The sequence below is a fragment of the Corvus brachyrhynchos genome, unplaced genomic scaffold (assembly GCF_000691975.1).
Source record: "Corvus brachyrhynchos isolate BGI_N302 unplaced genomic scaffold, ASM69197v1 scaffold17, whole genome shotgun sequence".
NCBI classification, from domain to species: Eukaryota; Metazoa; Chordata; class Aves; order Passeriformes; family Corvidae; genus Corvus; species Corvus brachyrhynchos.
Genome location: NW_008240046.1, coordinates 4,949,234 through 4,974,593, shown reverse-complemented (window position 1 = coordinate 4,974,593; position 25,360 = coordinate 4,949,234). Strand labels below are relative to the sequence as shown.

The window sequence follows — 25,360 nt, the reverse complement described above, 5'->3', positions numbered from 1 at the left end:
GTATTTTTCCTTCAACAGCCATAGCAGGAGGTGCTACTTAGTGGGAACATACAGGCTTGGCCAAGGCCTCCAGTGTATTCCTCTTGCCCTCAATCATGTCTCTGCTTTTTTCCAGCATGAAGAATTCCAGCCTCCATCCTTTTCATCATTTTTCTTGACATTCGTTATATCCTCTTTAACTCCACTGGCTTGCCATTTCTTCTTAAGATCTTAGTTTTGGAAACAGAAAAGATAATTTAGCACTTTGTTGTTTAAAAATGAGGTCCCAATGACCGGGACAGTCCTGAGGATGACAAAAGAATTCATTTAGGCATATGAACCATGTCTGGAGGAACATAATTCACGTACCTTGCTGTGATTCAGTTCCCTCCAGACATAGATCAGGCCAAGGCCATTAATCCCAATTTTAATTGCTTTTCTCTCTCATTAAGTTGACTGTGTTAGAAAGCTAGATCCATCCAGCTGTAGAGAAGGGACAATTAAAATATTTTTAATGGTTATTGCCTGAAAAGAGTTGCAAGTAAAGAAAATATTTCTCAGCAGAAGAGAAAGTAATGTTCATATTGGACATATGTATCAAAGGTATTCCAAAAGGAAAGCTTTGAGGATTTGTTTTTGAAAACACGGTATCTTGTGAATGATAATTGTATTCCTGCTTTTTATTTTCAATGACAATAGAAGGATACACGGCTTCTGAACCATTGTGCTTAACTTTTTGGTCTATATAAGTTTCCTGCGAGCTAGCAGTATCTGTATTCTATGACTTGTCCAGCCCAAGAGATTAATGTCTCTGTTTGAAAATTACATTATGTATTTCTGGGTATTTCTTCATTCTGTATCAATAAATAAGAATTTCTTAATCGTACAATATATGAGAGACTTTTCCTTTTTATCTTTCAGAAAGGAGTTTTAAAAGGAGTAAATTGGAATGCAGCAAACACTAGTAAATCTTGTCAGCCAACTTTTACATTTTTTCCTTTCTTAATTATCTCAACTGAACTGTTTTTTAATTTTTCTCTTTATGTATCTTAATGTTAAAATAAAGATAACAGTAGAGAGCAATCATTTTAATAAGCATTTTCAAAAACAATTCACCTTTTCGAATGTTGACTCTCATGTTTCTACACCTATAGTTGTAGTGTTTACTTTCTTTTATGTATTCACTGACAATCTTTTCAATGTTGAGAGGAAAAATATTACCTTGGCTCCTTGTTGGTGGAATGTCTGCTGTTGGCTTTTAGCCAGTAAATTTTTTCTTGTTTCTGTATCTGTATCTTACAATGGCTGCTGTGATATAGAGTAACAACACATAAAACCTGGGCTAAGAAAATGCTATCTATGAAGTCTGAAAAATTTAAAAACATTGGGAGTGAGATCCTATTTACAAATATAATTTAAATTATATTGATCGTTAATTTTCATTCTTGATCAAATACTTTTAATTTTATAAATCATATTTTTTTAGTTATTAGAAAACAGTGAGCATTTTTTTCACTGAATTTGGTTCACCTTGAAAATAAAACATATGGAGAGTCTCATCCCAGATACTTAAGACTTTGCAAATTTATAAGCAGCAAGGTCTTTATATAAGGTCTTTAATCACAGTGTGGACTGTGGCACTAATCCATTGCTTGGGTTACAACTGAGAGTACACTCTGTGTCATAACAAGCCTGCACCCTGGATGACCTTGGCTGGGATGAATCCTGGGTTCACAGATCCTTTTTGCTCCATTTTGGCATCCAGCATTCTAAGAGTGTGTGGAGTTTGCTTCTAAACAAATGTGGCTCATATATCTTTCTCCTGTTCATATTGGGCTGGGCCCAGGAAGGGCCCTGCAATGAGAGATTTTGCTGCTCAAGGGAATAGAACCTGTACCTCTATCCCCTTCCTTCCTATTAGCCTGTGGGATATGTGTGGCACCTGCCTGTTGGGCAAGGTCAAAATATATTCAGCTAAATAAAAATTCATCCAGATGCCCAGTTTAACTAATAGTAAATGTTTCTCTGGTGATTTAAGTTTATTTCCAAGATTTGGATTTCTTTACTCTTCCTCTCCTTCTGTCAGAGCAAAACAGAAACAGACAACAAAGGCTTTTACTCTATGGTTTTCTCTTAATTTAACATTTCTGTTGTATGAGATTACTACATATGTAAAATCATACAAAGCAGCAAATATATCCAGAGGTTGACTGCAAATTTTACAAATCACCAACACCTTTTTTCTGCTCTTCATCTGGCTCCAAACCTGGCTATATTGTTATGTACATAATTACTCTGGGCACAGACAGGAAGCTGAAATTTTGCCTGAGAAGCCCTTTAAGGACACCAAATTCATTTATGTGTTTTTCCAAAAAAGTAAAACTCACTTTATGGAGTTAACATTCCCTTTAGGCAATTTGTGATCCATAGATTATTGACACAAAGTGCTGTAACTGCACTTTTGAAACCGTTATAACTTACACAGTTTGTATCTGCTTATTCTAAAGAAATAATTACAGTCGCCCCTAGGAGCTTTGTGACTTCCACAGAGAAAAAACTTTTTTCTTAGATGTTGCCGTATCTCCTGTTCCCAGTTCAATTTTGGAATAATCATTATGCTTTTGCAGAATACAGTATTGCAGTTTTGTTACTTCAAGAGGCTCTTGAAAAGCAGACATTATGCAACCATTTCTCAAATGTTGAATATCTTGATTGTGATTGTTTAAATAAATAGTTATTAAGGTTGCCTAAAATCCTTTTTCAGTTGTATACAACTGATGATACCTGCTTCCTTCATAAACCCCTTCACATTCTATTGAGCAAAAGCCCTACAACAACAAGCAACTAAAAAATTGCATTTTCTATATATTGACTAGTGGTTCAGTATTCCTGAAAATTTATTTACTGCAAGGACAAGCCAATATAATTAGATACCTACACTTCAAACAAGTGTACCTCAAGAAACAAGTTTTCTATTCTTCATCCTTAATTGTAATTTTTTTCAAATTGAGGTCTCTTGGAGTGTAAATATATATGGTACTTTATATGCCTCTGTATTTTGATTCTCCACAAGAAAAGGAAGATTTGAAAGAAACTGCACTTGTGTGACACAACAAAAAGGAGACAAGAAAAAAAAAAGAAAAAGAAATAAATTAAGGTTTATTTACTGCTATCTTTTCTATGACATACAAGCCTTTATTTCTTAAATACAAAATAGTGCTGCACCATGCTCCTTATCTACCTGTTTTGGCATTCTCCACAAAAATTTTGAATTTGTTGGGTAATTTTGAATATGTTGAACAGAGAAGCAGAGCTGTTAATGCTAATTCAGTTTCTACAAATTTCAGGAAAACAGGCAACTACTAGGAGGTAAGAAATCATGTTAGTACCTACACTGAGCAAAAAATGAAAACATCACTCATGGTTATTAGATACCAAAGAATCAACCTGAGAACCAGCTATTTGTGATTCATATATCAAAAAAAGCTTCACCTGAAGGGGTTTTTTTGTTTGTTTTTTCTGGTTTCGTTAGTTGGTTGGTTTAGTTTGTTTTTTGTTTGATATAATGATGCTCTCTGTTTTACTGTCTTTTCCTAATAATGCATAGCTGCAGAATTGTGTGTTTGACTTCTAACGAGTACTGATAAGTACAACCATTCATACAGGAACCCATAACTTCTCACTTGTTTGTTCAAGTCTAACAAATTCATTCACCAGAAAAAAGAAAACACTAATAAGCTCTAAATTTCACTCTTTTTTTCATTTTTATTTGCATCTTACCCACCGACCCTCTGAAGACTGGTTACAGGAGAGAATTCGGGTCTTACAATAGATGTGTCTGAGACATAAAATTCATTTAGCCGCCACTTTATATAATGTAAGCAATTAATTTGGTAAAAAAAAACCCCCTATTTCAGAGTAAATGGTATATTTCTTTGCAATTAAATTTTTCTCTCTTCTTTAGGACCACATTTTAATAATGTCCACTTACGAAATTATTAATGGGGCCTGTAAATGTAAGTAATTAAGCTTAAAGCTTGCTGAATTAATCCTTAATGTGATTAATTTTTACATTTCAAAAAACTATAGAATAACTGACTAATTATTATAATGGACTTGCCATACTCGTCAGTTTGAGTAATAAATGTAGGGTTACATAGCTGAATCTAAAGCCAGAGTTCTTTTCTATCAGTTCTTTTCTATTCAGTAGTCTTTTCTATCTTTTCCCATTTAATTTCATTTAGTGCTATTTTTTTTTTCAACAGAATGCTCACCTGAAAGTTTCAAAGAGTTTAAGTATCATCCCATTTCATACAAAAAATAGCTGAAAATGAAAATGTAATCTTATGAAAACTGATGACATTTCATTTTTTCCCTCATCTATTTTCCTTCTCAGGACAGATGGGAAAAAAGTAGGTAAATGCAAGCCTAGGAGTTAACTTCAAGGAAAAGTTTTGAATTTCTTGTAAAAATTCTCACATTTTTCATTACCTGTCTTCATCTTTTTTGTATTCACCAGCTTCAATTTTCATTCTGAGGATTAGATCTCATCCAAACTATCTTCCCCATATATTACTAGCATCCTCTGTACCTGCCATTCAAAGAAAGCAAGGTTATATTCCAACTCTGTTCTAAAGCCTTCAAGTGCAATAATTTCTTTTTCCTTTAAGTCATGCATCTGTGACAGCCTTTTCTAGGTGGTCTCTCAGTGATGGACTGAACATCAGGTACCTGTAACGTATCTGTAGTGTCTGCTAGATTGCAAAGCTTCTGTCCTGTAAGGCATCAGTGGAAATCCTCCCCTCTTTCACAATTACATTCCAGACACACCAGATAGCACTTATTTAATCAGTACAATGACTGTCACATTAAGCAGTGAAGGTTATATATTTATTGAACCAAAATAAAGTAAAAGGCCTTGTATAAATATGGGTCATCGGTGGTTACCTTTCCCACCTACAAATCTTGTTAGGAAATAAATTAGTTTGAAATGAGCTGGTTTCCAAAAGCCCATGTTGATTGGATTCATCAATGCAGGTAGTTATTATCTGAGCCCATAATTTGCTAGGATCAATCTCATGGGGACAGGCCAATAATTACTTGAGGCATCTTACTTAACCTTTTACAAGATAGCATATTTACTTCATTTTGATCTTCCCAAACTTTCCTGTTGTTTTGTTACTCAGCAACACAGAAAGTTTTTAACCATTTGTTCTAAAACTTTTAGATGCAGAATTTCAAAATTGTGATTTTAGCATTTGTAATTGAATGCATCTGTCTTTTTGTTTTATTGATACTTTTATTTTTATGTCTGATAGGAGCATGGCAGTAGTAGTAAGCTTTTGTCTGCTTTTAATGCACTTGGGTAGTCCTCATTTCTATCAGCCACTTTCCAATTAACTACTTAAACTTACCCTCTTTTAATTTCGTAATCATCTACTTCTCATTTCCAACTAATATTATTTTTAATTTTTGTATTTTATGAGTCCATTTATATGTGTATATACACAGGGATATATTAATGTAATATATATGTATAATTTATGTATAATATGTATCATAAGGTAGACCGTAATTTTATATAAGGGGGAAAATATATATGGCTCAATTTTAAGTTCCATTTTTTTCCTCTTCTTAATTTACAGGTGGCTTTCTTGTCTAACTGTAGTATATTAATGGCTATTAAAGTATTATTCAACTACTATTCATTGTATTTTTTTCTATTTAAATTCCTTCTCTGAAGTGTTTTGTCTGATAGTTATTCCCGGTTTTTGTTTAGATGTATATATCTTTCTATGCAGTAATTATATATATATTATATATATATTTTATATGTATATATACAAAACTTTTTCTAACAGAAAGTAGCAAAAGCAATCAAATCACTTCTATGATTTAAATAAACAGGCAAAACCCTAGCAAATCAGGATCTTTCTGTTCCTAAAAAGAACTTTTTTAATTACCTTCCTGAGGGACAGAAGTTAATCCTGTATCACTGCCCCCACTGATTTGGTATAAACAAGATGAAACCGCATTATCTAAACTGAGATGATTAGACATTACAGAGATTAGCAGTTTGCTAAGAGTTGAAAATGAAAATTCACCTTGGTGAATGTAGCAGCATGAACTGTTACTCTAGAAATAGCAGGATGTGAGGGAGATTTAACAATAGCTGTGACAAATACCATAGTTAGATTACCCGTAATTTGCAGAATTGAATGTTACACTTTTTGCTTCTCACCATTCTTTATTTCTGGACTCTTTCTTGGACATACTTATTTAGCAAAAACTTGGTAAACTTCATTTTAAGTTATTTGAAAATGTGCCTATAACTGTTCCATAGCATTGTCGGTCATGTGCTAACAGTGCATCATTATTCTGCTAATGAAATGGAATTATTTGGCCTTCAACATCACAGGATTGGATATGCACCTGAGGCATAGATTTATTACCTGATAATACATATCATTTAATGTTACATTCCTTAACTTTAACCACCCAAGTGCTTATTGGGAAACTGGCCCAGCAGTGCCTCCCTCCCTCCCTCGCTCTGCCGCAGTGTTCCCAGGGAGCATCCCACAGCAGTTCTAGGGCTCTATGTGCTGGAAACACACCCTCACGTAAGTGTATTCACCCCACTAATTTAACACATATTATTGCACGTTGTTAAAACTTTTTAATGTCTAACAGCTCAGCTAATGAGAGCTCCACCAAGATCTTCATAAATACCTGCTTAAGAAGAAATCTAGATTACTGAGTTGTAATATATGGAACAATATTTATTCATTTTGTTCATTTTTCCTCGAAGGTTCCTACTCTTCTCTGCCCATTGTTGTTAGCTCTTGTTAAATGCTGGCCCTGATATTGACAGGTTGTGAGGTTTTTTTCCTTCATGTGCATCTGTTCAAATATCAAATTTAGAATCATATAAATAGCACTAAGCTCATCCGTGTTGAAGCAAGAGGATATTTTAGGTCTTCTCCAACATGTAAGTTCAACAGACTGGAGTTTTCATCCAATACCTTAAAAAGTAAGTAACCTTAACTCCAAATTCTTTTGGAAAAGAAATTTAACTCTTCTGAACTCTGTCATACAGAGTTAACCATACCTGGTTAAGCAATTATTTTATTCTGTATAGTGACAGCAAAGGACGTTAAATACTTACTGGAATTGAACTATTGAGGTAGAGCTACCAACTCAAGTTTCTTAAAACATACTCCATGTGAAATCTTCATTGAACAAATGCCTAAGTGGTGGGCAATTCCAAACAAAGCCACAGGAAATAGCTTGGTACAATTAATTTATATTACTTCATATTTAACATGTAAAAATTATTTCTCTTCTAAATTTGGGAAACCTGCATAATTGATCAGCAGTTAAGAAAATAATATAAGAATAATTTCTACTTTGAACTCTAGGTAAAATAAGGAAATAGGTCGCCAAAAATTAGTCTGATAACGGGAAAAAAATCAGGAACTCTAATATGCAGCATTTCAAGGTCCCTGATGAAATACTAATCTTTATCACTTTTATCTTACAAAGAGATTTGCAAAGATATTTCCCATAAGCAGAGTGGGCTTGATAAATATTGAGATAACTCTGAGAATAACTGTGAGGTCCAAAGCATATTTTGCCAGTGGCATTTGGAAAGTTGGAAATAAGAACAAAAGTGAAAAAAATGGGAAATGTTAGGAGAGATTAATATCTCACATAAAAATCTAAGTAAATTTTATATGGATATGGTTATCAGCCAGGTTATGTAACTTCTCTGTGGGTTTTAAGGGTTTAACTATCTAAGTGCTAGCCAAGTGGTGAAACCCATGCAGTAGGAAGGAAAGATATGCTTTAACATGTTTTCTTTCACCAAGAAATCATCCAATCATCAATCCAATTCAATCATTAAGTATGCTGTCTCTTACCAGTCATGTTGCTAGCCAGTGAGAATGTTTCTCTGGTACTAATGATATGCCAGCTATAGCTGTGTCCTTGAACAGAAATCACAAATTTTGTGAACAATTTTTTTTTTCTATTGTTTTATGAGAGTCATATATAATATTGTGAAACGTAAATAACTGTAAATAGGAATTGGTTTTGAAATCCAAAATACTTCCTAAAACCTTAATTTCTAAACACTGAGATATGGTCACTTTTCTTTTTTAATTGAAAGTAGGAAAATGAACTGTTTAAAACAATAGTTTATGTGTGTATATATATATATATTCAAAATTAAATTATTTTGGTAACAGTAACAAGAAAGGAAGTCTCATATACCACTTGTAAATTAATATACTGTAATTTACAGTAAGAGCAGATGAACTCCTTGTGTTACAGCTAAAGAAAGTAAAAGGTCTTTTTTTTTCACTTGCAAATTATCATGACCTTCTACAGAAAGATTCTTTTGACTTTGTGGCTTTACTTGCTATTTTCATTTAAGTTTAGGACTATTTACTGATATTTGCAATCATTTTTCCAACCAGAATGTCAAATTTTGAGCAGTTTCACTTCGACTTTTACCAGTCTAATTATACTGTAGACGACCAGGAAGAAGGTTGCAACAGCTATGGCTCAGACGAAAACCTCTGCGAAAGCAGAAAGTAAGTACGGGTGTTGTTTCAGCTTCCCTCTTCAGCAGATGATGGCTTCAGGGCTAGCTTTGGGGCTTGCAGGAGCAGGAAAGAGGTTCAAGACATCATCTAGACCTTCTGAAAGGTAGAATGATTATAATTGAACTTTTCTTTTTAAAAGGATTTGATTTCGTGCTACTTTTATTAGTATAGCTGTTACAGGTTGCTTACCTAGTAGGAGTAACTGAGCTTCATGTTATTAATGTGAAATTTACGATGCATATTGCAAGAAATTCTTTAGGATCCTTCTCAGATTCAAGGAAAAAATCTAAATATGTGGTTCTTTCATTAGCAGTATGGACGTACCTGAGGAGTCCCACCAGGCTGCTGGGCAAAAAAGTCAGAAGTGCCTGAATCAGTGGGTGCCCTCACAGCTCCTAAATTCCCTTTCCCCCTCATCCAGCCTGGGTTCCTGTGTGGCTGTCTGTGCTGGGTGGGCATGGAAGTGGGTGCGCTGGGCTGCAGGGTGCTTGCCAGGCTGGCAAGGAGCTCTGCCTGGCTGCGGAGCGAGTTACAGGGCAGGGCAGCAAAGGCACGGTCAGCAGCTCAGCACTCATTGCCCACAGCGAGGATTGTACCCAGAAAATTTCCGCTTTCCCCAAACTAAAAATAGGTGAAAAGTAGGTGGGACGTTGTGGGTAGCTCTAAGATGTTTCTCATTGTAGTTACGAATTTTGCTGTGCTTTGCTTCTTGTCCTAGGAGCCCGACAGAAAAGCAACCTCCAGGCGGGGCTTTTGTCCCATCAGACATGCTTCTGTCCCCTCAGGGCTACACGGGTCAGATTTTGCAGCCAACGCACAGTCCCCACACACTTTCTCAGCTTGGTTACGCTGACGGATTTGACGAGGAACCTCCTTTGCTAGAAGGTAAAAATAATCCCACAGACGACGTGCGCGATTGCTGGGGGTGCCTCTAACTTTTCTTTGCCAGCTAGTGAAACTCACCAGAGAAACTGCGGCAGAGCTGCCCAGCCTCACTATGTGAGCTTCAGCCAGCAGCTCCTGGCCCCCAAAGCTACATTTTCCCGGAATTGGCCGTGGATTGATCCAGCCTTATGGCGCAGAGCAGATACACTGTGCCACCACGAGATGGCAGCAATACAACAGGTTTTGCATTCACCTTTCCAATATTTTTTCCCACTGTGTTTCTCCTGCATACATATTGGAAAATCTATAATTAATAAAGATGGGTAATCATCTTTTCTGCATACCTAGTAATAAATTTAGTAGTTTGCAGGTGCTAAGTTGCTTGTTTCAGTGGGAAAGGAATTGAGAAAGCTGCCTTAAGTTTCAATTAGTAGATCATTTAACCATATGAGCAATGTCTGTCTTCATGGTGATTGACAATTCTAATGCTAGTGGCTGATTTTGTCGCTTGCAAAATACCTATGCTACATTAGAAAAAAAATGGAGAATTTGTCTGTAATTATTTCAGCATAATGTTAAAGGAGCATATTCAGCCTGTTGGTTTGGCATACTGGAAGGCAACTGGAGTTTTTGCTACTTAAAAGGGACTACTACTGCCTTAAAGCCAGCAAGATCACTCTGTTTGCTAGAGGTGACTGCTAGATCTCTACCTCTAAGACCATTTAACTTCCCATGCAGTTCACCCTGGGAAAAGGATGCTGTAATACAACTGCTTGTGATCTGCAAGGCTTCAGAGATATTCCTATCTGTGTACCACATAAATCTGACCAAAACCATACATTTTGATGCAGAATAGCTTTATATATGCAGTGTTTTGGCTGAACTCAAGATGATGGAGAGGTGGAACAAGATAAAGACTTGGCTTTCCAAACAGATCTAACACATTGTCAGTCTCAGTCACTCTGGCAGCAAATCTGAACCTAACTTTTCCCTTACTGGAGAATCAGGGAAGATGATTACTCGTGCAAGCTTAAGTGTTTCTCCAGAAGTTATAAGATAAAGCTTTGCCCTAGCAAAGTTAATGGCAGAATTCCCATAAACTTTAATGGGAAAGAATTTTTTTCTGTTTCCAGGGGTCTCACTAATTACATTTTAAATGCAAAGAAAACCCCTCACAAAACCCCAAGCTTATAAAGTACTGTACAAAGTAGTATTAACTTACCTTGAAAGGGAAAAATGTCATTTTTAAGTGCTTTTGGCAGTTCGGATTTAAGACACATTTCTTGTCTGATTTGCCGCAATTAAAGCATATATCTCTGTCCTCAGTGTTCCAGAGTATCTTAAATTCTGCAGTTACTGTTAATTAATGTATTTTTCAACATCTAAGTTAGTGTGGCATTAGATACATGTGTTTTAAATATAGGAAAAACAAATATTAACTAAAAAGTGCTGAGGGCATTTTTTGGTTCACTGCCTAAAATTGGATTTAATAAATTAATATTCCAATTTAGAATCAAAGCTCACTCTCAAATATACTGGGTATATAGCAGGGACATTATGTTCCTGTTACAGAATATGTCATCCTACAATATTATCTTCATTGAAGCATTTGTTTGTAGTTTTGTGGTGTCTAATGGGTTTTTGTAAAAGTGTTGTTTTCTTGGGAGCAATTAACAAAATCCTGAAATTTCTTGTTGCAGAACTTGGGATCAATTTTGAGCATATATGGCAAAAAACATTAACTGTTCTAAATCCAATGAAGCCTGCAGACGGCAGCATTATGAATGAGACAGACCTCACTGGACCCATGGTTTTCTGTTTGGCCCTTGGAGCAACATTGCTGATGGTAGGAAGTGGTAGAAATCTTAAGGGATTTCTTTTCTAACAAGCTAATGCCTAGGTGATAATGAGTGTGAAGTTGCAGAAGATGAAGTACTGGCATAAAATGAGTCATTTGCTGCCAGTTTTTCTGGGATTATGTATTAAAAATTCTCCCTACTTTGAAAGTACCTGCATAAAGTTTAAATGCAGTGTAAAGGTGACACAGGTAAAGTGATGTATTACTTTCAGTGGAAAGAAGAGACCACACCATTTTTGGGGTGGGATTTAATATGAACAAAGGACAGATCTGTGCCATATATAATCTGAAGAGGCTCTGAACAGGTTTTAAAGGAGGGAATAAAAAGGAATAGCAGGCCAGCCCCATTTTTCTAACACTTGCTACTATTTTAAAATTATCTTCTTTCAATGTTATTTTAGATATACATCTACATATACATTAAAAAAAAAAATCTCTATACAGCTAGAATAATTGGAAAAAAAAAGAAATGGAAACAGTCTTCCCTCCCCCTTAAATTTGCAATACCTTCCTATAAATTTCTCTAGTACTTTCTTATTTTATATTCTTTGTTCTATATGGTCTGCTTAACACATTATAGTAGCCTGTATTTGACCTCCTTCTTCTTTATGAATATGGCTTTCCTACAGGAGGAAAGTTTAACAGGGTTGTACAGAATTGCAGATTCATCTATATATCACTGGCAACAGGGGCTCTCCGGTGTTGCTGAAGTACAGCTCTGATTGCTGGCAGCAATTCATCAGACAGGGATAAGGTGGGACCATTCTGGGAAGGGCTTTACTGCTCTGCTAGGAGGTGAGAGGAAAGGGGCTCTAATTCTCCATTTCCTCTGTGATAAATAGTGCTGAATCAGAAGATTCTTGAAAGTTCTTACTCAATTTGTAATGTCAGTGCAGTACCTTGAATGTGCAAACTGCAATATAAATGGCAAGTAGTATTATTATTTATGTCCCTATAAAAATAAAAATCTTTTAAAAGGGTGGAAGAGGCAGGAGGAAAGGGAATAAAAGGAAAAGAAGGTGGGAAGCTAGAGAAGACAGGCTATTTTCCACCTGGAGAAATAAATGTATGAGGGTAGTAAAAGGAGAAAGTTGAATTAGTTATAATCAAGAAAATGGAAGGAAAGCAAGTTAAAAGAAAGAATGGAAAAAATGTTTCCTGTTGATTTTTCTCCCTGAATAGCCAATGATTATAATGAATATTAAACTATTATTATTGAAATAAATTACTTTCATTATCATACTTTTTCTGGGCTATTACGCATTTTAGGTGTCATTAGAAAACCAAGTATTTTCAATGCCCCAGTTTCAGGGCAGCAGAACACCTCTGATACAATCCAGTGTTTTTGTTCCATAACTTCACAGAAGCAAGTCTATGGGTTTATCTTAGAAATTCAGGCTACCATTTTATCTCAGATGTATTTGAATATTAATGTGTCTCTTCAGCTGTGTAAACTATGATATCCTTCTGTACTTAAATAAGTATCTTCTGATAGCACCAGGAACATAATTTGGTTGAGAGCTTGTTTCTAAAAATAATGTATACATTTTCTTTAGTTTCAGCTTTTTAACTATGGAAAATTATGCAAAGATATTCTTCAAAGGATAGCAGTTCTTTCAGAGAAAAAGAGGAAAAGGCTGCTAGTCTGGCAGCAGGACTTGTTCTTCCTCATGTTAGTGTAAAATTGGGCAGCTCCATTGTAGATAGAGAAACAACAGCAGCACAAAATTTAGCAGAAGCCCAAGTCTCAGCTGCTTTGCATGTTACACTGTCATTTGTACGAAATCATACTTCCCCATCTGCTTCAGCTAAAGGTCGTAGTACCCACTCCAGGCACATGCAAACAAGCCCACAAAGTCTGACTTTCTCCTAACCTTGCTCCTTCTGCAGGACAGATTTAGCTCTTTCCATTCATCAAAGCCTGTCAGACTAATCAAGCCTGATTCTGGTTTTGCTTACATCACTGTGAACTGGGAGTATTCCCGTGTGTGTGAGTCAATATATTTACATATGTTAAGTAAGACTAAAATTGGAACCAACATGTTCAGATGCTTTTTTTTTTTTTTTCTTCTCTCATATCCTTGCACCACAAATCCAACATTTCACCAAGTGGAGATCTCAGCTAGCTGCTGGTGCTAGTGCTCCCTTCATCTCTGGCTGAGGAATCTCTTAGTCTTAAACCAAGCTACTATGTAGTGCCATGTAGAATAGTTAAATACACTGAAACAAACAGTCTAAAATATAGCTCATAGGTGATGCATCTGTTTTGAGGCAGAATTTTACTTAGTTGGTCTATAGCAAAGGCTGCCCCAAAACAATGTGGGTGTTAAACTTACTACATATCTTTAATAACTGAAATTCTAATTGCTAATCATCTGAGCTATTATTGCCTTCCCACACTATTTCTAGCTATCATTAATTTTATTCGTTCAAGCAATTTTTCCTGATTATTTTATACCACGAGTATGCAAATGCCAGCAAAGGAGTCTGTACCTAAATAGGAAGATTTCTTATGCTGTTGTTTCAGGAATAGATTATTCCTTACGGTGCAAGACGGTAATGGGGAAAAGGCCAGGGATGATGGAAGGATATAGGCAACCTGGCTGTACCCGACTTAACCTTGAGGACTGGGACCAGAGAAGGGCTCAGCAGTGAGCCAGGTCAATTTGCAGACAGGATAGTGTTGCTGATGTAAAGTCAGGTCTCATTAACTCAGGTTGCCTTTCACATTCATGCACTGCTCTCCAATGAGAGCTGGTGAGCTGCCACCAACCTGCAGCATCAGGACTTTCAAGCTGTGTCATCACTAGGCAAGGCCTTCTGCACAGTGCTCCTTCACATCTGTCCAGCTCAAATACTGCTGGCATCCAGTGATCAGTTTCCACACACATGGATACAGGAAGAGAGGGCAGAGAAGGGTCCTCAAAATTTATTTCCCCCAGATTTCACTAAAATGTATGGATAGGTAAAGTCAGAAGTCTTCTCAATCCTCCTTAGTCATCATGGGAGATAAACTAGCAAATATCCCAAAACATGGTGAAAGTTTCAACAATGTTTCCACCTAATCCATCACAACAGAATCCAACCATAAGCCCCAGCATTATTAGGAAACTGAGACCACCTATTCAGTTTTGAGTCTAACATGGTTTATCATATGCAATATATAATATATAGTGTGTATTACTGTCCCTCTCCGGCTCCGTGGGGTCACACGCGTGCATGCACAAACGCACAGATAGCTTCAGCAATGATGATGATGGCAAAGAGGCAGGAAGGGTATTTGCATGGGTTCCCACAGGAGAATTTATTGCTTCCACACTGTGAAAGGTTCAGAGGCAAAGGACAACAATGGAGAACTCAGGATTTTATCTGGGGGTGGGGAAAAGGCAGGACTAGGGAATGGGGACCAATGGGGAAGCTCTGGGGGAGTGGTGAGGGGCAAGGGCCAACAGCCAACCACGAACACAGAACTGGGGTAGATTACCGCAACAGAACGAGCGTCCTGGGAGAGGCCTTTCTGTTCACCCTAACCTGGGGAGGTTCTTGTGGTTCTAGGGACTTGTCTTACGGAGAACTCTCTGTCCCTTGTAACGCAGGTTCACCGGCCACCACAAGTGTGTGCAACATATAGATATGTGTGTGTGTGCGTGTGTATGAACAAACACACTTGTGTTTTATGTCTGTACATATACCTTGTCATGTGTCAGGAAGGCAATGCATAGTGGCCCTTCATTTGAGACATTTACTCCATGGTTCTGAGTTAATGGTTAAGTTCCAGGTCTGAACTTTGTCCTTCACAGGTGCATCCTATCATTAGGATACAAAGTTCCAAGAAAAAACCAGATATCTGATTTAGGAATATTTTTCTGAGGTACAGATGTGAAAATGACAGTATAGCATAGCCAACATTCAGTATTTAATTTGGTAGCAGCTTGACGAGAGAGAAAAAAAATGTTTAACAGTCTTTTGTGACTGTTTATTTTGGGGAGTGAAGAATGCCCTTATGCTTGGAGGTGATCCTTGAAAAGGATGGCAGGAGATGAAGGAATTGGTGGTGCTGTGGCCACAGTTGCCTGTTTTACTAGCGTTGTGTATAAATTAGAAAACATCAAGGTCCAGGCTCCAGGCTGGTACCTTTCGTAGGCAATAAATTCAAACAATGGAATAAAAACTGGAAGGAAAAAAAATCTTTTTCATTCATTAGAACAAAAGAAGAACGCAAGCTGACAGTTACTACTGGGTTTTATGTTGAAATAAACATGTTGTATTGGTCTAGGCACAGAGACATGCCTTTCTAATGGTAGTCGAGGGGAAGAATGGTCACATTTACCCTGAAAACCAGCATAGATTAAGCAAAATTTTACTAATTTTTTGCAGACCTGCTTAAAGCAGAAGGTTTGTAATAAAATGTGAAGCATATCAGGTAACCTGGGTCATCATATTACTGAGGACACTTTCCACAGCCCCATATAAACTTATTAAAAAGATGTTTCCTGAAACTAAACTGATTTTTAATGACTTTAATTTAAAATGTGCTTTCCATAATTTCTTCTTAGCTTGTTGCCAGTTAAACTTACCCAAGTCTCCCAACCAATTCCAGTTGTGTTCAGAGGCCAATGACAGTAAGACTGAGAATCAGCCTTGTAACTTTGAGACATGCACATTTTCTCAATTGCACCTTGGAATTATTTTTATGCAAAAATCACCCAAAAGTATCAGCTGTGGTTCACAACTGTAGGTGAAGCAGAGAGACAGTATCAACAAGAAGAAGTAACAAACCTAAGCCTAATTCTGTCTTCTGCTAGCACTTTGTGATCACTGCTCACTTCCAACACCTCATGCTTACTCATATTTATTCCAGGCAGGAAAATGAACCTGATGAGCGTCTCAGGAGTCTCACATGGCTGCGTTGCAAGTGTCCTGGGCTACTGCCTGCTGCCCATGGTGATCCTGTCCTCTTCTGCAGTTGTCTTCTCACTGCAGTAAGTACCAGTCCATGGCAACAGGAATCCTATGAAGAACAGTAACTCAGATGGCTGGTGTTGTGCAAAACATTTTATAAATGGTCATGTAGTGAATTTTTGCTTCTGAAACTCTAATACCATTTAGTTTGTATTCATAGGTGGAAACAGACTAAACTGGACTGTATTTGAGAGGGCCGGTATACATTCATTTTGATATGAGTCTTTAATTCCACTGCTTTCCACTTGGACTGAGAGTGCTGTTGATTTTTGCAGCAGCCTCAGATGTGATTTTTGTTTTGCAAAGCCAACAGTGGCCAAACTCAGGTATCAATTTTGAAAGCAACAGCTGAACTTTGGGTTTATATAGCTGGTTCTCCTGTTTCTTTTTTTTTCATAGCATCAGGCCTCCCATCTTTGTTTCCTTTCCTCTTGACTTCTGTGGGACAGAATGAAATAGCCAAGTAATATGTGGAGAATTAGAATAAGTGTTTAAGATAGAGTTGCATATTCTGAGGTATTGTTATGGTGCAATTGCAAACCTGAAAAGAACTGAGTACTTTGAAAACCCAAATGTGTAGCGGTGTATGTATCTGTGCACATGTGGGGGGTTGTTCAGTCATATCCTGTGAATAGGAAACTTTTTGGCAAGCCTTTCATTCCCCTTTTTTTGGTAAGCCTTTTGAGACACAGTGTTTCTCTCCCTGTTCACACACAGCTAAGTACAAGCAAGTCCTAGATTTTGCCTGAAGGCCTTGAGCAGTGCTTTTACCTATTGTTAACATGTTATTAATGATGGTTTCCCTCCTTAGTCTTTTTCGTTCTCTCATATTTTTAACTCTCCAATCTGTAACATATGGAACTTAGCATATGAACAAGAAAATGCCCTTGTTTGTTTTCTTTGGAAAAGCAGCATTCTTACATATGTGTATATATATTTTTTTTGTTTTAAGGAAATTTTGTGGTGGAATGAAGTTTTGGCAAATTCTTGTTGCATTGTTCTGTGGAGCTATGTTGGCTTAACCTGACCATATTCCATGTATTAAAGTGTTTCTGAGCTGCCCTTGATAAGATGGATGATAGTGACACTGAAGAAGCTGTTTATTCTCTGTTCTCCTACACTTCCCATATTTTCTTGATTAACCTGTTTAATAATCCAGACTAATAAAATGTGCAGATACATAATCGTAAGACAGATGGGGTGAATTCCAAACCAGCTGTTACAACTGTGCAGGGTACTGTTGTCTGTACAAGGAATCCCCAAGCACACACCACACGTTTGTAAAATGCTGTGAACTTACAGAAAACACATCTTTTGAAAATCCATAAATACTAAAGTGTGATAGCCTTTTAAAAATTAAACAGTTATTTCTAAAATAAATTGATAACATTAAGTACCTATTGACAGGATTCTGCAGTCCTTTCTCGTATGCTGTATGAAACTGCTTGAACATAGCAAGTACCAAGGCTAACTATTGCAAACATGCTATTAAAATTAAGTGGCAGCTTTTAAATCCAACATACATTTCATTATTTTTAATTTAAAAAATTATTTAAAATGGTAAAAGAAAGAGCAATACATTCATGATTTAAAAAAAATATTTATAAAAACATTATTTCTAGTTCAAAGTTCAAAGAAATAATCTGAATTTTTTTCACCAAAAATATATGTAAGATAATGCACTGATCTATGGCAAAGATACATAGTAATCAAATAATTTTCGATTTTCATAACTAAATAAAGCAAAATATGGAACATTTGGGGTACCAAATAGTACTGAGGAGAAAACCACTTCTCTTACTCAAACCTGCATGGAACTAGATTTGTTTGTGCCCATCTATGCTGTTACGACGTGTGAGCCCAAATTTATTAGGCTGTCTTTCTGGGAGAAACATCAATAGACTTTTTTCTTGCGGAAAGCAAACAACAATTCTTTAATATCGAATCCCCAAACAGGGTGATAAAGCTACTTCCCTAACTAAACAGTGAAGGAAATGAATGTAAGAATGGAGAAAGAAATTATTAGACCCAGCTGATGTAAAGGACCCTTTTGGTGACAGCATCTGCAGGATGTGAGAGAGAGAGAGTAGTGGAAAGGGTCCACTCACGTGTGTCCCTCCATCTCAGTCTCACACCAATACAGCCCCAGTCCTCTTGGTCACTGTAAGCATGAAATCTGCTTTTTGCCCTTCTCCCATGCTAGATGATTTGACCCTCATGGATGTGCCAGACACGAGCTCTCTGCCAAACCATTCCTTTTGGCAGTAACGCATCATTAGATCGAGGACTGAATTTGTAAATGCACAGCGTTACCTCTTTATTCCAATATAATTTTTATGTCACTTTTCCATCCTGCTCTCTGCCAGTCCTGGAACAAACCATGAGAGGCCATTGGACTTCAGTGCAAGGCAGAGCAGCCACAGCTCTAAATTGTGATAGCCCCCTAAAGGGTCATTATGCTAGCTGAAAATTGTCATTGCACAGTATGTTCCTATTGCATCCCATCCCTCTGCCAGCATGGGTACCTGCTCAAAGAGACATCCATACCAGCTCTGAATTTCTGGCTCACTGTTTAGGTAACTTAGAATCTCTACTTGGAGAAGAGGCCAGGAACTTGCTTTACAAAGCCCAGTGGAATTTCCCTGAATGCCACTGTATAGGTTTAAAGAACACTTAAACTGAGGATATGAAATCACATGGTCTTTAATGTTTTATTTTTAACTTGTTGAAGTTGCAATGAGGTGCAGAGTCACCGTAAAATCGATTCTTTCCTTCCTCCTTCAACGGCCCAAGAGCTGACAACACCAAGTACCTTATTGGCCTGGTGACTGGATTGCTAAGAAATGAACTATTTTATGTGATGTGATTGCATTAAGTAAACTAAGTAAATTACCTAAGGAGGGCTTTATTCATCATGGTTTAGTTGCAATAATGATATTTGTGGAGATGATTTCTGATAAAAGGACCTACCTATGTATATGCAGTCTGTTTTTCCCTTCTGGTTCTGTTATGCTGATGCTTTGGAAGTGTGGGGTGCCAGGAAAGCCTTTAGGAGTGGCAGAGGTTTATTCTTTCTCAAAGTCCTTGAGACTGATACGGCAAAAGTGTGTAAAGCAGCTATCTCATTATGTACTTCAGCAGTGTATTATGCACATGATCTCATGCATTTTACAGAAGCAGGCTGCAAATAGAGTGCAAATAAAGCATATGTGAAACATTATTTATTGGCAAGATTTTGTTCCCACAGGGTTTAATAGTGAGCCCTCTGTAATCTGCAGGAGTATTTCAGCAGGGTTTTAACCATAGTTCCATAATCATCAGTTCTCCAGGCCTCCCTGCTCCAGAAAGGTGGCACAATATAACTTCAAAAGGGCCCAGCAGTCACCAAGAGGTAGGGCAGGAAGTCACGGTCCTTTCAGTGTGCAGAGAAGGATGCCAACATGAGCAAAATATTTTTTCTTGGTGGTTCTTTTCCCACTCCTTACTTTGTGCTCAGTGTGCTCCCTTCTTTAAAAGGCCAGTCAAGCTTTTTCCTGGGAGACCTTTCTGCCCATCCCACTGGTGTGAGTCTTTCAGAGTCTCTCCTCAGAATCTAAGGCACACTTAAAGTCTGTTCTCAGTGTTACAAAAATGCAACCCCTCCAGATCATCAGGCTTCCTGATGGAAGAGTAGGTCTGTTGTGTCATTTTAGAACCTAACAATTTCTATAAGATGATTTTGGCTTAAATAGGAACTTGGCTAAATTTAATATTAAACTTCAGCAGCTGCATCTGCTGGAGGCCCAGAAGATTTATTTGGAAATGTACAGTCCTTTTAGCAGTACTTCTGATGAAGCCTTTATCCTTGCTGAACAAATTACTTTTTTGTCTATGGTTACAATTTTAATTTGCTCTCGTGCTTGACTTTCATTATGTCAGTTAGTTCTTGGTTCTTCCAGTGGTTGTTACTTTATCAACAACATGCTGCTAGACAAGAACTTGAGTTTGGTTAAGATTTGATACTACATTTAATAATATGTGGACTCTATCATGTTTCTTCTGTGTTTTTTTTTTTCTCCTAGGGGGATCCCAGGAACTGTGTTAGCTCTGTTTATTATTGGATGGTGCAGTTTGTCAGCCTCCAAAATTTTTACCTCTGCATTGGCTATGGAAGGACAGCAGCTCCTGATTGCATACCCATGTGCTTTACTTTATGGACTTTTTGCACTTCTAACAGTTTTCTGAGATGTATTTTCTGGTAGTCTTCTTACAGTTTGTTCATGGTTGTTGGAGGGGCAAGGGGTTATTTACTTATTTCCAGATTGCCTACAGTTGCATTAAGTTCCATTAACAAAATTAGATTCTATGACTTACTGGTCTTTTTCCTAATGGCTGATAATGAAATAAAAAATCAAGCTAACAGGTAGATGGCCTCAAAATAATGGTGTTTTGACAGTCTTACAGCTTAAAGAAAAGAAATTGTATTGAGAAGGTAGTAAAAGTGGAAATAAATAATAATTAAAATAAAAATTCTGTTCTGAGTATTTATAATATAATATATATCCTAGAGAGTAACTGGAATGCAATTATGTAAATATTTAATGGACATAGTAAATCAAGTGAAAATGTATATGAATTTGTTTTTAAAAAAACAGCTTGTATTAGTATGTAATTACTAATTAATATCCAGAATTTATATGTTTAGGTTTGGAGGTTTTTTGTGACAGAAGAATGAGTGACCCTGCTTTGGGATATTGAAGAATTGGCCAGGAACAGGCTGGTACAACAGAGGGAACACAGGCATGTTTTCTTGTTTTTTCTGGTTTTTTTTAAGAGGTGTTGCTGTCCAAAACACCATTGTACTGTTTTTAATGCATAGTAACATTATATTTTAAAACTGCCACAAAACCACTGCCTGCTGTAACTGCAGGAAAACTCCATACAAAGTAAAGACAACCCCTAAAAATGTCTCCTGAAAGGCAGAACTGTATTGGAACAGGCAAAATACAAACCTGCGTAATTCTATCTGCCCCTCGAAAATCTGTTTGTTGGTTTTAGTTTTAGGAGAATAAAACATTTATATAATGGCGATAAAGCACAGAATGCATAAGATGATATTTTAAAATATAATATTAGAAATATTGAGCCATCAAAAGAAATTGGAGATGTGTGCAGTAACAACTCGAAAAAAATCTAAGTGTGAAGTGGAAGAGAAAATGAAGATATTTGTAGAAAGAGCTAGAAAAAGTAAATAGATGAAATAAATGGAAATGTGAAGGAAATAAACAGCAGCAGATTATTTCTTCAGTGTTTTAGAGAGTCTTTCTTCTTGATGCATATTCCTATGATCTTGATAATCCTCAATTTATTGATTGTTTTGAACTCTTTGGTGAATTATTTACAAAGTGTTTCTGTCCCTAGACAGAGGGCCAGTGATTCTGGGACAGAGGTTCCTGATACTGGAAGCACTTATGCAGAAGCTTAGTATGGCAAACTGCTCAAGAATACACAAAAGTAATTCTGTTCCTAATCCTTCTCAGGTCAGAGGTAAATTAGATGATCAGTTTGTCCTCAGGCTAGTGACTCTCTGAATTGAAAGCGTCTTTGGTAAAAATATTTCCCATTGCTGTCATATTTGGGGGTTTTTTTTAAGAACTCTTATGCAAGCCATTCTGGAATTCATTTTGCTGAATTCTGATGGAACTAGTTCAGAGTAGAGGTCATGAGAAGTAAACAAAGGGTAATGTATACTTAGCCAATTCCTTAAAATTCACAACTCATTTATGGAAAAAATCCATTTCTTTACTGCAAGGCTACAAAAACAGGAACAGAGAGGCCAAGTTGGAGGCATGACCCTGGAGTAAATTGTGGCTGCAACTAGGCAGGATCTAGTTGCATGTAAGTGGGAATTGTGTGAATTTGGAAGATCAGCAATTGTAAACATGACAGATTTGGCCCTGCTGTATCAGGGAGTAAATCTGATAGTAATAAGGCAGAGATAAACATCTCAAGTGACTGCAGGGTATGGATGTAAAAATCAGGCGCTTTGATTTACCAGGAATTAATGGCATTCTCATGTTGGAATGGGGACAGACTCATATGGTTGCACTAGTTGTAGAGTTCAGAAAAGATGGTTTAGAAACATTTAGATCCATTTTTGTCCTACACTTCCTATTATCATTCCTACTGTCTAAAACAAGTAGCCAACAATGGCTCTATTCTGCAGCACTTTATGCTCATTCTCATCCTGACCTGCATGATCTGAATGTCAGGGGAAGTAGTGAATCAAGCCATCAATTTGTGTTTTGATGTCATAGGCAAGTCAAATTACTTACGGGGAAAATGAACACCTGGAAATTTAGCCACAACCTTTACAAAGCAAATGGTAGTCTAATTATAGTTTTATGTTTAGTCTCTTAGAATTTGTAACTTCTTCCTTTTTTTCACTGAGAGACATCTTCATCATTTTGAATGCTAAGTTCTTAATTCCAGTGACTTCCCTTGATTTACTGTTTTTCTGCGCCGATTTCCTTTTACCTGTTCCCAAGGGCTTTCCAGTAAGTGGTACATGCTGGTGCTGTGCTCCCAGTATGGTGTCCTTCAGGAGTCTCTATGCTGACTGAGAGGGTTTAACTGTCTTAGATGTCCTTCTGTTTCTTTGAAACAAGATCCCTCATTATTACCCAGCTCTCCTTTCTGAAGGTCAGCGTAGCCATGGTGATGCTTTTGACCACGTTATTCTGGTGTGTGCTTCCTAAATCTAAAAATATCATGGTCACTATCACAAACTGTTAGTTCATCAAAAATAAATGTTATTTTGATCTAAGATCAGTTTAAAATGTGTGTATTTGGTATTAAACTCTTGTTCTGACTCTCTGGACAGGCCTTTCCAACACCATCTAGCTCTCCTGTATTTTCTCTTGCCTGGGCCATCATATTGAGCTCCCTCATATCTTGTTTAAATACGAGCCTGGCAAACTGTTACTTTCAACTTGCAAAAGAGAGGATTATAAAATAGTAATGGGTCACATAGTGATTTTTAATTAATGCTTCCCATGCGAAAGAGTTAAAAAAATTCATGAGACTTACAAATAAGCTTCAGAACATAAAGGGAAAAATAATTATGATTTTGGAGAGTGACGTTTTCTAAGCTGACTTTGGTTTCTTGTTCTTCATAGCATGCACATGAAATGTTCTGAATGTGCATTCACACACAAAAATTGGCACTTACGTAGCTCCTTTCTTTTAATTCAGAGTGTGATATAAGTGTTGGACACAGGCAGTATGGCAGAGGTGTAGGAGGCAAAGTGTTTGCCTGCCTTCCACTGCACTTCTTGTGCGCCACACATACTCAAGGTCACCTTCAGAAACAAACATGCAGCATTCTGCTGTAGTAGAAGCATTTTGCTGTTTTGTTGCAACTAAATGCAGGAGGGTATGGAAGTGAACATATTCTGAGTGAGAGAAAACTATAGCATGTGGCTGGCTGTGCAAGGGCAGTAAAATGGTTTTATATCTGACTAGCAGTTGCTGACAAAATGTCAGGTTGCATCTGGAGACCTCGTCTCCCTGGCCAATTCTGTAGCACCAAAGTTCCACTCTTTATCAAAAATCGTCTTGTCACATGTCATCTCTAATAGGTTTAAATATAGACCTTGAATGGTTTAACTGTTGGTAAGCTGAATTGAGGGCAGAAAGCTGCTGACACATTGAACTGGACACATGCTGTGCTTCGTGGTGAAAAAGCTCCATTAGTAAAGCGTAATATTTTTCTAGTTTTTTTAGCTTAGAAGCCACAGAGGGCTTATATACAAAACAGTGACCTCATTTCATTACTGTGCTGTTTATGTCATTTGAGAATGACGAAAGACAGCTCTGTGTCTTGCCTTAGACCTCTCTTGCCACCACTTTATTCCAGTGCCTTGCTAAACAGCTGTCTTCACATATTGGCATTTTCTGTTCACTGAATGATCTTAAGTGAATTTTACAGTAAGGCTGAATTACTCATCTTTATTCCTATCAATAATGAGTATAAATGAAGCAAGAATTCATTGTGCCTGTTTTAAATTTCCTTTTTCTCCCTTATTGTCAAGAGCATATTTAGTGGTCAGGCTGCTGTGAGCTTCTTCATGCCTGACAGAGAAGAATACATGATGTACATAAGAATATATGATATACCTATGTAAAAATAGAGATATCCATATATATGATAGGTTGCAAGATACTAGAGCTGCAACAAGTTCTGAACACTAGATTGCCACTTTTTCAGGGCTTAACATCAACAATCTTGACCTAGCCTGGGAAATGATGTATATCCTTCCAAAGAAACATCAATTGCAGCATCTGATAAGCCCTGTGGGGAATCACTGCACATAATGACAAAGTTCATGGTGACACAATGCATTTACTGGTTAATGTATTTCCTGAAAGATAAGAAAAGGCTACTGGATCAGCACCTAATGAGTTACTGCAGCAGAATGGCTAGAAAATCAACTGCATAATTAATGTCAACCTGCCTAGATCATTGTAATAAGAAATTGATCTCTACAGTGAGTATTGGTATCACTCATGGATATGTTCCTTTCCAAAATCTACTCTCTGTCAAAATTTCACTGATTCATGTTCAGTTAGCCTCCGGCCTGTTTTTTCTAAGCAAACTGCAGGAGTGCTATGAGGAGTACCAATTCTGTAGCTGTACGCCATGACTTGTCTTCTAAAACAATCTCATCTCCTCAATGTTCCCGATGGTGCGTTCTTAGGAGAGGTCAAAGCAAACACAAGGGCTGTGTATTAGTTGTTTGCCAAGTTCTTTTGAAAGAATAACATCTGCGACAATGACAATATGCTTGCTGTGATTACCAAGCACATTTATTAGACTTATGGTCGTATCATTAGCTTAAAACTGCCCAGTGACCTTGGTGCTGCATCACTGAACTAGATGGACGATGCAATTCACGATGATCTGCATACAGTTGCATAACAAGGACCTTGGCCAACACATACCCTCTGCTCTGGTAGCATTTTAGTTACAATTGCAAAAAAAGAGTCATTACCCTTCTTTTGCCATGACATTAAGTGAAGTGATGATGAG

General features: G+C 37.1%; 1 protein-coding gene across 1 annotated transcript; it reads left to right on the top strand.

Moving 5' to 3' along the window:
* Window positions 1–5,866: 5,866 nt before the first annotated feature.
* On the top strand, window positions 5,867–23,100 carry YIPF7 (Yip1 domain family member 7). Its single transcript, XM_008641511.2, has 7 exons — window positions 5,867–7,009; window positions 8,457–8,573; window positions 9,304–9,470; window positions 11,171–11,316; window positions 13,219–13,318; window positions 16,190–16,310; window positions 20,352–23,100. Exons 2-7 carry the CDS (start codon window positions 8,458–8,460, stop codon window positions 20,512–20,514), a joined length of 813 nt encoding a protein of 270 aa, XP_008639733.1. The 5' UTR covers window positions 5,867–7,009; window position 8,457; the 3' UTR covers window positions 20,515–23,100.
* The last annotated feature ends 2,260 nt before the right edge of the window (window positions 23,101–25,360 follow it).